Here is a 14,176-nt window from a genome sequence, read left to right as displayed (position 1 = left end):
GTGTTGTTTGCAAAGGTTATCTAACTATGTCTTAACACTTTCCCTCACTTGTAAAGTCTCTTTTTAATCCAGTCACATGTGATGTTTTATGGGGTCAGAGTGCATTTTCACATATATGTTTACTCTGGAACGAATATAAAACTTGCATTTGGGTGTACATTAGGGGAATAACAATATTAGCTTATAGAAGACACATTAGAAGAGGGGAACTTTACCAAACAAACTTTACTTCTATTGATAATTTCTCACACAAACACAAACCTTCTACATATTTACATATATTATGATTTAGGCAACCCTCATATTGAGCTACAAGATTAATTATATATAGTCACACCAATATACATGCATTCTCTAATTAACATATCACAATTTGATCCACTTGAGTAGTATTCTTCCACACAAACCATTTAGCAGCCAATACATATATAACCAAATCCAAAGCACAAAACCCAGCCAAAACCCAGTAAAACTCATCAAGATGAGCGCGATTAAGATCATTAACCAACCATTCTTCCCCCCACTTCTTGCTCATCTCTTGTACAGCAACTATAATCGCGCTACTCATGAAAGCACCAACCCCTATTGCACCATTAGTTAAGGCTGAACCCATGCTTCTCATGTCCTCTGGCATTTGATCATAGAAAAGCTCTTGCATTCCAACATATGCAAACATATCACTTAGTCCCATCACTACAAACTGGGGGACTAACCATCCCACACTCATCGGAACTATAGCCTTTGGATCGTTGATGAGCCCGTGCTTACTTGCTACACCAACCCTCATGTTTTCTACTAGAGCTGCTATCGCGATGGTCAAGATGGAAAGTCCCAACCCAATGCCGATCCTATGGAGTGAGCTTATACCTGGAGGAAACTTTCTCTACATAGTTATACATCCATTAAACATAATACAATCCATATATTATTATATTTCCAGATTTGTAACAATACTAGTACGCGTACATGTAGAAAAATAGGGAAAAAAATGTAACATTTGCGAATATTAGTACTTGTACCCCTGCAAAGAGCATAGGGCAGCTTATTACGCGTTACATGCCCTTATGTTACTAAAAACACCGCCTCGTGTAGTGATTTTATTTTAATTTTTTCTAATTGTATGACTAATCATAAGATGTCCTTTATTGTAAAGTTTTTCTTAAGAACCAACAAACAAAAACTTTTGGCTATTATTTGCACACATTTTAAAAAAAAAATGAACAGAACAAGCTTTTCATAAACTGAAAAGTTTCTATCAAGCTTTTTATTTTCAAAAAAAGACAAGTTTGCTAACAGAGTAGAACTACAGAAGCAATTTTGTCCAAACAAAAAGGTGTTTATTGTATCATAAGACACTACATAAAGTTGATTCCTAATAAGTAGAAAAGTACCTAACATAAACTAACTATATTGAATATATTGAATAACATAATCCTTATTAAATTAGGTTATTCTCATTTTTATCTCGCATCATATGACTTGAAATTTACCAAATTTTAATATTTGTATTCTTTATAATAATCAGAAATGATCGATCCGTGACACATATTTAGGCATCTTCAATGATTAATTGGTTGCGATTGACTAGAGTAAAACATCACTTTAGATTGTTACAATAACAATTAAGATTTTCTCTACTAGTCTAACATTGCTAACAGTGGCGGGGCCAGGTTTTAAAGACGAGTGTCATTATTATCCATGGGGTGTCAGCTGTCAATATTATTTTTAACATCGGGGGCTATAATTTTTGTAAGAGAAAAAAATAATATAGTTATTATTTCTAATGGGGTGACTGCTACGAAGTATTAAAATAAATTTGATATTAATAATTGAAATGTTTAAAGATTTAAAACTCGTACCTGAGGGGATTTTAGTGATATTTCTCATAGAAGGAACGAAGAGTTTATCATAGATTGGAACCGATATTAAGATAGTAATCCCAGGGATGACTTGAAGAGATGCAGGTGGGATTGAAACCTTAGGGCCAAGTGAACGTTGCATGGTGCTAGCTTGCTTGATGAAGAAGGTATGGACTTGTGCTACGATTATTGCGTAGGCAAAGGTGCATACCCAAATCGGGATTAACCGAACTATGAGCTTCACTTCTTCCACTTGATTAACGGAGCACAGCCTCCATGGGTTTCTGGATTTCATCAATGAATCTCTCTCGTCGATGATCATTGCCTTGTCGAGACATCTGCAAGAGTTTGATTGCTTGTAAAAAGACATGTACAAAGTGTATGCGTCATCTCCTACATATAATATTTTTTTGATACAAATATTCAATGAAAATCTTATGACCAACTTCTAATTTCTTTGAAGAAAGAATGACTCTTATCAGATCTCGACCCTTATTCTTTAGACTTTTTTTTTTTTTTTTAATAGGGTTCGATATTTACAAGTTAGGCACTTGTAAGTGGTCAATTGGAAGGATAAAGGAAATAGTTACTAAAATGGGCTGAAATTTATTTTAATTAGAATATACATAGCAATAAACAACTAAATACTTGTAAAACGTAGCATATTCTAGAATGTTTAAAATTGTATGCAACAAATAAATACAGATTATATCAAATTATTTAACAACAAATCATCAACCATCATCAAATATTAAGTAATATTAAAGTTTTACTTGTATAGTTAGATACTAGCTAGGAGTATTCGAGATTAACACTCCAGGCTTTACCATTTTGCTAGTGCTTATTAATTAACAACAAAAATATTGCTTTAGAAAAATAATAAGCTAAGTTTTACAATTAGTACTTTAGAAACTACTTTAATTTGGCAAAGAAATTAACTGTGATTAGCAAATTGAGAATTATACAAAGCTAGAAGTCTGATTAACGTAAACAAAATGAGAAAAGTACTAGCTAAAAAAAGGGATGAATCATTTAGTCTAGTATTTGAGTAATTCTAAGTAGATTTTATGGTATTTTGACACCTTCTCTAAGCTAACTTAAGCAGATGTAAAATGAGAAAAGTACGAAAAGATAAATCGTGAATGAATGATACACTTTAGGAAAATTTGCAAATTGCAGCCATTTAAAGTTCGTATTTTGCAAATTGCAGCCATTTAAAAAAAAATTTGCAAATTGCAGCCCAAAAGTTCATATAAATTGTAAATTGCAGCCCGATTTAACTTTTTTATCGGTTTATAAGTTGAAAAATCTTCGATTAAGGTTTTAGGGGCCATTTTAGGCCTTAGGGGTCTGAATTGAGCTCGGAATCAGCAAAAAAATAACGCAAGTATCTTGTTTTGCGCAACAAAAATGTATCGATTTGTGGGAAACTGTATATATGAGACACTTACGTTATTTTTTTGCTAATTCCGAGCTCAATTCGGCCCCTAAGAACTAAAATGACCCCTAAAACCTTAACCAAAGATTTTTTTTAACATGTAAATCGATGAAAAAATTGAATCGGGCTGCAATTTACAATTTATACGAACTTTTTGGCTGCAATTTGCAAAAAAAAAAAAATAAATGGCTGCAATTTGCAAAATATGAACTTTAAATGGCTGCAATTTGCAAATTTTCCTACACTTTATAAAAAAAAAATTAAAAAAAAAAACCGAATGATACACCATTTGTTTAGAGCTAGTTATGATTGTTTTTGTGGTCCGTATTCAAAAGAGTTTGATTCTCATAAAGTAATACAAGTCAACCAATTATGAGTGGTCTGTTCTCTTCAGCTTATTTTCAGTGTTCAGTTTCTAATTTCCTTCTCTCATAAAATATTCAGTTCAGTTTAGTTTAGTTTAGTTTCAATCGGTTCAGTTCAGTAAACCAGAACAGGCCCTAAGTAGAGATAAGAGGATTTAGACTTGATCCAACCATATGCATGTACATAGCAATAAAATAAAATAACATCTCAAGGTCTACTTTGAAAAAAATAGTTTCACGTTAGCAAAATGTGAAAAGTAAGGAAGAAAAAAGCAAAAAACATGCAAGTCAAAACACAATAAAAACACAATCAAGTAGCTAATGCAGGAAAACGAAGACATGTTCTCATCTTCCAATAAGTAGAGAGATGAGAAAGATGGTGGTGAACAAAGTTAAGTGAATTCAACTCAAAATTACAGGGTTTGCCTTTACGTCTTTGTCAATCACATGCGTCTTATATTTGTTGCTCTATTTCATTTCCTCAGGTGTTTTCATTTACATACACTTTCTAAATTATTCTAGAAAATTCATTCATATACTTCATATACTAGTAAATTTTTTAAGTTAACACATTTTGATTTTTGACATTATTTACAAACTGTACAGTAATTAAATTTTATAATATGTACATAAGATAAAATATACTCTATAATCGTGTAATATGTTGGTATAATTGTCTCAATGTATATTTTTATAGTATTAACTTTATATAATTTTTAATTATTATATTTGTATTTAAAGATATAATTCATTAAACTTATTTCATCACAAACATGATACGAGTTATAGAACCTAAAAAAATATAATATTATTATGATGTCATGTGACTCATGTCACAATATGGATCTGGTAGTTAGTATGGAAAGCAGCATCATATGCATTTCCACTTCCAATCCACATGCATCCTCGATCTAGAGTAGTAGAGAGTATGTATGGTGGATTCCACATTCATTACTATATATTTTCTCTGTTTCTTTAGCTAACATGTTTCTTTAGTCACGTTTGTCAATGCATAAATTCAATCATTGATAACTTTAATTACTAATAAATAAAAGTTATGAAAATATATATCGTGATAAATTAACAAAATCCTACATGACTATTATTCATTACGTATAACACTGTCAAAAGAAAGCGTGTGAAAAATGTTAAAATCAAAATATGTCAACTAAAAAAAACGAAGGTACACACACTCGATAGTCAATAAGCAAGTTAGTACCATTGGGCTCACACATCATATCATATCATATACTTGGTACTTGGACAATTGGACAAAACAAGTATACCAAATTGGAATAATCATGTCATGTTTCACTTAGCAAGTGGAATGATGCTTAGCTTGAAGCTCAAATTTTATGGCCAAGGATCGGATGTACAGGTTCAAAACTTATGGCAAGTTTTAGAAATTATGAAGGTGCATGCACTTATTCAAAATTAGTGGGTTTCTATATTTAGGTTTTGAGTGTAGTGATATACATGCATATAACTGAAACAATGAACCGTACCAAACAATTTAGAGTTGTGTGGAATATGCATTAGTGGTAACCTTATCTTAACTGTTCAAATGTTCCCCTCAATTAGAAAGATATGTTTAGTAGGAGTATCAACCTTTACCAAAAAAGAAGGTTCAGAATTTTTGAAAGATGAATATTTTCAGGTGTTACGCATATATAGTAAGATTAGTAACAATGAAGCTTCTCAAAATAAAAAGTTATATTGCCTAAAAACGATGGTCAAGAAAACTGCTTTTTATACATTTATACTCCATTTATCTTATTATAGTTATGTATATTATACTTCGTATATCTTAATGTCAAGTGTCGTTTTCTAAACTTCATAAAAAAAAAAGTTTTTTTTAAAATAAATAAATAAATAAAATAAAATAAAATAAAATAAAATAAAATAAACAAAATAAAAAACATTTGGATGTTTATTAAGTTGTATGGTAAGCTTTATGAGAGAATAGATCTGTTTTGGATCAAGGTTACAAGGCTCTTAAATAATGGACAAGGACCTTAATGGACATGGGCGCATGTCCCTTATTGGATAGGAATATAGGATCACTATAGGGCTAAATTATTTGTCCAATTTAATAGAAAAAGGGAATAGATAGATAACATACATAATAATAAAAAATAAATAATTACGTTTACTTATTTTCGTATTCTTATATGATTACACGTACTAAATTATAATATATCTCCTCTATTCTTTTTTCTTGATTGTTTATTGATTTGTCCATTACTAACCCACGACTCACATTGGCCAAAAACAAAAAAAAAAAAATGTGACACTCTCTAAATCCAACCCTAACTCGACCCTCCCTACTAGTGGGGAGGTCAATGGGGATCAAAAACTAATATCGAATCCCATCTGTATTTTTGTGCTTTGTACTTCTTTAGTTCTTTATGTACCAAAATGTATATAATAGTGTTTTCTAGAAGGAATAAGGGTTTTTATTTCCAAATATCTTATTCATACTATTTAAAATTCACATAAGTTAATAAAACGTAAACTACAGAAAACTTATATTCTACTCTATATTACAGCAATGTAGATTTGGTGGATTTTTTAACGGTACATAGAATCTTATTGAAATAGTATCCCATGAAAAACAAATGATGGTTCAAAATTAATGGACTTGTTCATGATGTGTCGAAAGATTAGTGCAATTGTTAGGGGGAAAAGGTGATTTAATGTGTAAAATTGACAAAGTTATGGTTCAATTTTGCCCGGAAATGTCTTCTCATTAGGTTTGTCATTATCATAATAGATATGCTTTTTTTGTGATCAAAAAAAGTTTAATAGTACAAGCCATCACCAAATAATGGTCCAAATCTTGTGGAGCATAATCTTAAAGACATTTTGTATTGATTTTACCCAACTTTGCTCTCTCTACCTTTATTATGAAAGTGGCCCTATACTATTTGTTGCCTTAGTCTTAGGTTGATCCTCAATAAATGATGTTGGTCGGACTGTTTGACCATTTTTGTGACCCATAAAAAGAGGCTAGTAGCCTAGTAGTACAATGTACAACCCGGCAAAACACAAAAGCTAAGGATCTTAAGCTAGAATGCTAGAACAACTAACTATATGACCCAATTTGTCATACATTTCACTAAATTGAATTCTTATTGGCAAAAGAATGAAATTTGTCTTCTAAAAAAGAAATAGAGTACAAATTCTTAACCACAAAGCACCTTCTTGGCCTCCAATCAATTCATATAGTCCAAAACACCTATATGGTCATATATATTCTATTTATCCCACTAAAATTGTCTCATAATCTAACAATAAATGAGAATTTGAATTTGCCTCACTACTTCAATGGTACTCCACATTCTTTCAAATTAATAAATTATAATTGAAAAAAAAAAAAAAGCGAACTAATTAAAGAATATGGGATAATCTTAGTAGGATGGAAGAAACATGTTTAAAAAAAATAAAAAACTCTTGACTTTACAATGACCATTTGCAATAGGCCAATGACTTGTAGGTCAAAAAACACATGATTTGTCTTCCTATACCAAACATCTATCTTTCTAAAACAATGGGCAAATAGGTTGTGGTATTTGGTTGGATTCATGCCATATAGCTTTGATTTTGAATCTATTATCAATCAAGTTGTTAGGATTAACTAGATAATATTAGTCGCATTAACTTTGGGTCACTTCAAATCTAATCAAATAACTTCTTCATGTCAAAATCAAATCATGTAATTAAAGATACAATTTTAACTTCTATTGAGTATTTAAAAATAGGCTGATTTTATCGGGGTATACTTTCAACCTCATATTTAATATTGCTAACTCAAAGAAATGACAAATAAGAAAAAGCACACTTTACTAACAAATATTTAAGCTCTAAAGATAAGTATTGAGAATTTGAGGTAAAAAGCAAAAATAATCCATGCAACTGCTTAGTGGAGCTTAATAATGATCTAATTGATGAGTATTTTGCATTGCGTTGTTAATTTTGACTAAATTGATGATGACGGCCATCCCTCGAGTTACTTTTTTAATTTTTTTTTTAATTAATGGGGTAAAAAAAAATAAACAAAATAAAAATTAATAAGAGTAGTATGGGCTGACTTTTAGTAGAAGTAGGGTCCCTTGAGAATAGGGATGGCAATATTAAGTGGATATCCACTAACCCGCTCCACCGCAATAAATAAATGGACGAAAATCCGAATTAAATGGATGAGAAGCGGGTGATGGATGAAGCGGATGATGGATCGGATCGGATATGGATGATACTTTTTTCACCCGCTAACAATCCACCCACCCGTTTAACATATATTAATTTTTTAATCAAAGAATTTTAATAATAAAATATGAAATGTGCAAGAAAATTATATGTATTTTTTGTTGCAAATTAATTTTTCAAACAATATATTGTTATTGTTTCCTTTTTAATTAATAAAATTAATAAAACTATTGTACAAATAACCAAATATTAAAGTTTATGTGAGTTTTTTTTCAACTTTAATACTCATCCATTAGTCATCCGCTCCACCCGTTTCATCCGCGGATGATGGACGGATGGATATGGATGATGGGTGAAGCGGATGATGGATGGATGTGGATGGAGCGATTAGAGTAATGGATGGATGCGGGTGAAGCTCCACCCGATCCGAATCCGATCCATTGCCATCTCTACTTGAGAACCCAAAGCATGAAACTGAAAAAGTATCTTATTGGCTAAGTATTTATGGATAGATTTAACCTAACATTTGTCTGATTACTACATGTATTTGTGAATAAATTTATTAATATGTGGGCCAAGTAAACAAAGAATTCCTCTTTGACAATATTAAAGACCTAAGGCACCTAACATCTAAACATATCCAAATTAGATGATATTTAATTTTAATTGGTAGCCTTCTAAAAAAAATTGGTAGAAAATTGTAAACTCATAAAACAATTATAATAATGAATGAGCAAAAATTAATTTTAATCAGTAAAAATATAACTCGAAATGAGTAAAAATTAAATTTATTAATCACTAAAACTTAGCAATTGGTACCTAAGAAATAACACATTATAGAACCATTTCATGAAATTAATTCCTCCATATTTTATACTTCGTATTACACTATTACTTCCTCAGCTCGGTCTTATTTAAAATATCTACTACCAGAATATCGGGATATTTTTTTATTTGTAAATTTTTGAACATTTTTATTTCTTACTTCAATCTAGAAAAATCCAATGATCAATGTATGTAATGTGTATGTTTTCATAAAAGAAAGAGGGCAAAGAGCATCCATTCCCCAATTCTACCAGACTAAAAATGAGACAAAAGGTAATGGGAAGAATGTTTTCCACAAAAGAAACAAATGCAAAGCAATGAAAGTATAGAACAAAAACTTGTATGTTTTTGTCGTTACTCTCATTTACTATCCCTTCTTTCCTATATTTTGTCGTTATATGACTATTGTTAGATGCTAATTAATGAGATTGTTGTAAAGTTTAAAGTAAGTAGTAATGTGATGCACCAACAAGGAATATAATATAGACCATAATCTTTACCCGAATCATCCATATTATTTTAATTAATTATCTCATAATGACTTATGAGGTAATCTTAATTTACTAATAACTTAGTTTGGTGTATTTTGAGTCTAAGTTTTGATTTTTGTTTTTATATAGATAAGATGAAGATCGAAAAATAAGGAAAAACCCGACCTGAAAAGGATGAGACTCGATCCCTAAAATTAAAGGTACCAGATAAACCGGTACCCAATCCCTAGACTTAACTGGCCACTGCCCCTCTTTCTTGGACTTGAATATTTTGTGATGATGCATGATACTTTTTGTATAGATGAGTTTACTAAACATATAACAACCTTCAGTATGGAATCTACTTTATTTCATGTGATGTCCATTATTATACTATATGTGCAACAAAGAAGATCTCAATTCTTCTATTAGTACTATATTTGGTTTATAGTGTACTCAGCAGTGTCAGCACTAGCCTTTGTGATTAGAAAGAGTCAACTTTTAATACAAGTTTTATTAATAAGTAATCAAAGATATTAAGGATTATTTAATTATTTTTATAAAGCAATGTTGCTTTCTAATTGAAACATAGTATGTATTATTACGTTGAGTCATCCAACTCTCAATAGAACGGCTAGATATAAATAATGATAGAAAATATGACGATATTAAATTAAATATATTAATAAGACAATAGAACGGCTAGATATAAATAATGATAGAAAATATGACGATATTAAATTAAATATATTAATAAGAAGATGAGAATTGGAGGAAAAAAACTCGAGAAAATCTCATTCCATCAAGGGTTGTCATCAAGTGGATTTGCTAATTAAAACGTGCTTTTAAATCTACATCAAATCATCACACCTAATAAAAAGAAATAAAAAAAATTTCAATCCCAAATAATTTTCAAAGTTTGCTTATTCTACTTAGTGGAGTGACCAACACTACTTAAAAGGTCCTAAAGACTTAAAGTCATAAACTAATATCCTAGACTTACCGACTGATTTCGTGTTGAATTATATCAGACTTGCCGACTAATCCCAAATTAATGTCAATTTATATCCAAAATAACAATTAATTTATTAATTACGATTAATTTATTATTGCAACAATTTCGTAGCTAATTAAGTGTCGAATTTGAATCACATGGTCCCAGCAGTTGACCTATATATTACGTTAGTACGTTATCAAATATTATATCCAAGTGAGCTTTTTTATTTATTTTTTTCTAGCAATAGCAACTAGTAGTACGACAATGTTTCCCATTATTTTTTTTTTTTTTTTTTTTTTTTTTTTTGAAGCAAATGTTTCCCATTATTTTATTTTTCTTATGTCCAAAATAAATACAAATTGCAAACTAATAGTACGGAGTAATACATTTGAAGTGAGTAATAGCGTTCTTTTACCTTAAATTTATATTTTATTATAAAGGAGAACAAGATATATATATGTAAAATAATGGCTAGAATGGTGTTGTAGTTATATTGAATGGGGTTAACAGCGTATAAGCAATGATAATGTTACGGAATAAAAAGTGTTTTGTTCAGATGACAACATTACCAGTATTAAACCAAGTAGAATAAAATCGTAACATAAAAGTTGTCACGAGTACGTTACCTGAATTGGTTAGTACGAGCCAATTTACGCGCATCCAATCCATGACTAACATCATCATCGTAGCACAACCCTCGACCATTGCTAGTCTCAACCACGTGCCTCTTTCTAACGGCGGCAACAACCACTTGTGCCACTTTAGTAAACGGACTCCCCACGGGCCGCTCCATCCGATAAGTCGAACATCCGAAGATAAAAACCGCTAAAGCCAACCCTACGGCAATAGTAGGAATGGAAAACCCGACGGTCCAACTAACGTTGTCCTCTACATAAACAATTATAACCACGGCAATTGTTGCACCAACAACAATTCCAAGGTACCACCAGTTAAAAAATGAGCTCTTGGCCTTTCTTTGTTCAGGGGTATTTTCGTCAAATTGATCAGCAGCAAATGTTTGGACACATGGTTTATGACCACCTTCACCCAAAGCCGTTATGTAAAGAGCCGAGAAAAATAAGGGTGTACGAATGTTTTGTGGGATTTTAGTGGCTGTTGATGTTGTCAACAAAATCAATCCCTGTTGATTAAAAATGAAACATAATAAATCAGCTAGTCCCATGAGAATTATGAGTGCATCATATACTTTTAGACTCGCAACTTGCAAAAATGATATTTTGCTATTTTTGTTGTTGATTTTACTTTTAGGAGTGAATTTTCAGTATTCGTAAGTAAACTAAGGGTCTGTTCATATTTACTGAACTAAGATGAGCTGAGCTGAACTGAACTGATTAGAGATGAACTGAACTGAACTAATTGGAGCTGAGCTGAAATGAATATTTTATGACAGAGGGAAATTAAGAGTTGAACTAAACTGAACTGAGAACTGAAGTGATTAGAGCTGAACTGAATTGAACTGAAATTAAGTAAATGTAAACAGACCCTAAGTTACTTGTTAAATTTTGAAAGGTAAAGATTGAAACGAATAATCCGAACTTTGACTATCACTATAACATTAAACTTAACTTTTTGAATTAATTTAGAATATCATAGCTTTGAGAAGATCGTATCATGTCGGATTAATATGGAAAAACAATCTTTAAGTTCTTGACTTGTTCAAGAGCTCTAGGGAATTTATCGAAGAAAGTCATTAGAAATTCAATTTTTTTTTTTTCTCCAAAGTTGGAAATTTCCCTAACTAAGTAATATATAGTAACACTTTTATTTTAGCTCTAATAACCGTATACTCTTTCATAACAAGCAATTACTCCGTAATTATTTACACAAGGTTAATATATCAAAATAAGCATAATTTTGACAAACCTTCTAAGTTTCAATGTATTGCTTGATTTCTCTCAAGGCACTAACTCAACATCAGTTTCATGATCTTACACAGTTACACCACTAATAAAGGTAATTAAGTGTAAAAATATGTTTTAAACATTTCAAATATATTTACGGACACCATCCGTAATAAATACAATATGAGCGAGACACACATATCATATTCCTTATAAATTTCTTAATACCACATTGGCACATTACCATCTATTACCTATTTACCTCCGTTTCATATTATTTACAACGATTTGACATAAAGTAGAGAGAAAAAATATCTAATCGTTACAAATAATATGAAACGGAGGTAGTATATAGAATATGAGACACACACTTATCATATACTCTTAATAACTCCGAAATATCACAATGGATGCAATTTAAATATACTGATTAACACCAAGATGTATGAAATTTATACTCATATAAACTTATTAAATTTTATGTTAAGGACCAACTAGTGATGTCATCTTCATTAAATGACATGAGTATGACTTGATTTTCACCCTCTAGTATCATGAGCACTTCATGATAGAGAGAGCAGTATGACCTGGATAGACTAGTTGAATGGCACTGACAGATAATCACGTACTAATTATTTTAAGGAGCTTTTAGCACCCAAAAACATAAAGTAAAAAAATAAAAATAAAAATAAAAATGCATTCATTACCCACCCTTTTTTTTGGCATTATTCATTAAATTTCCTAAAGGGAAAGGGAAACAAATGAGGTGTTAACAAGTTCAAAACTCAATTGACGTCCAAAGCCGTTATAGACAAAATTCAATCTCAAGCCATAAGTAATTGTCGTAGTTTTTAACTTTTGTTTGTTTTGACGGAAAACAGAATTTACAATTTTCAACGAAAAACACAGTTGTAAAAACTCAAGTGAGGTCCAAGTTTATTATAGACGAAATTCAATCTCAAGCCATAAGTAATTGCCGTAGATATATTCTTTAACTTCTGTTTGTTTCGACGGAAAACAGAATTTACAATTTTTTACGGAAAACACAGTTGTAAAAACAGCCTTGATATAACGTGGAAGGGGAAAGATCGAAGAGAAGGAGAGAAAAGCGAGTAAGTAGGGTGGAAAATGTGACATCACTAGCTTCCTTTCAAAATTAGTTTTATCTCCGTCCTTTAAAAGTCAAATTAATATGTTTTCCGTCAAAACAAACGTAGCCTTTGTTAAAAAGCGAAAGCGGATAGATACTATTCCATAAGTAGAGGAAAAGGAAAAGCGAAACTTACCATGAGAAAAACGGAGGAGGAAAGGAGAGTAGTCTTAAAGCGACCAAGATAAGAATCAGCAAAGAAAGCACCAATAAAGAGAGCAAGAGATGAAACACCATTCCATGAATTCACATTTTTAGCAGCAGTTGCAAGGGGTATACCCATTATTGTTGTTAAGTACATGATTAAATTCCCTGCTATTCCATAATACGCAAATCTTTCTGCCATTTCCACAACTTCATTTTTTTCATTTTTATTACCAAAAAAAAAAAAAAAAAAAAAAAAAAAAAAAAAAAGTTAGTAAAAAAAAATGGGAATTTATTTTTTTTATTTTAATAAAATGTAAAAAAGAAATGAATTGAGAAATAAAATCTTACAGATGATGAAGATGGCAGATTTCCATCCACCTTTAGAAGGATTAATGTTAGAATTATCCATGAGAATGAGGAAAGGGGTAAGAAGAGTACAAGATGAAGATGACTAGAATTTATTCTTGAAAGTTGAAAGCTTGGAGTTTGGACACGTAAATATATAGAGAAAAATACAAAATAAAAGGGGTTTTTTTTTAAAAAAAAATTTTTGTATGTATATCAGGTTGTGTTGAGAGGGGAGAGGTAGTTGGGGACTTCGGGGTTTATTTGCTCTGTTTTTTTTTTTTTTTTTTCCCTTGGTTTGTTCTGTTTTTGGTTGAGTACTAGATAGATATTTATAATGGAATTTTTTTTTAGTTTTGAGGGGAAAATGGAAAATAAACGTTAAAGTTGTGGATGTTGATGGAAAGGTATCACCGCCAAAAAAAAATAGGAGTGTGTAAGTAGGTGTTTACCTGGTCATAAATTCTTTAAAAAGACGGTGTATGTTAATTTATTGTAAGATTGTAAGATGA

The 14,176-nt window shown here is 30.8% G+C and overlaps 1 protein-coding gene across 1 annotated transcript; it reads right to left on the bottom strand.

The window, feature by feature from the left end:
- Positions 1–287: 287 nt before the first annotated feature.
- Positions 288–13,887, bottom strand: LOC145555730 (protein NRT1/ PTR FAMILY 5.4-like). Its single transcript, XM_081617458.1, has 5 exons — positions 13,668–13,887; positions 13,309–13,526; positions 10,787–11,301; positions 1,860–2,197; positions 288–867 (listed from the first exon to the last, which is right to left on the bottom strand). Exons 1-5 carry the CDS (start codon positions 13,726–13,728, stop codon positions 359–361), a joined length of 1,641 nt encoding a protein of 546 aa, XP_081473584.1. The 5' UTR covers positions 13,729–13,887; the 3' UTR covers positions 288–358.
- Positions 13,888–14,176: the final 289 nt, after the last annotated feature.

This window comes from Chenopodium album, chromosome 8, assembly GCF_948465745.1.
Source record: "Chenopodium album chromosome 8, dcCheAlbu1.1, whole genome shotgun sequence".
In the NCBI taxonomy this organism is placed as follows: Eukaryota; Viridiplantae; Streptophyta; class Magnoliopsida; order Caryophyllales; family Amaranthaceae; genus Chenopodium; species Chenopodium album.
The sequence above is the reverse complement of the archived record's forward strand: the minus strand, read 5'-3'. Positions and strand labels throughout refer to the sequence as shown.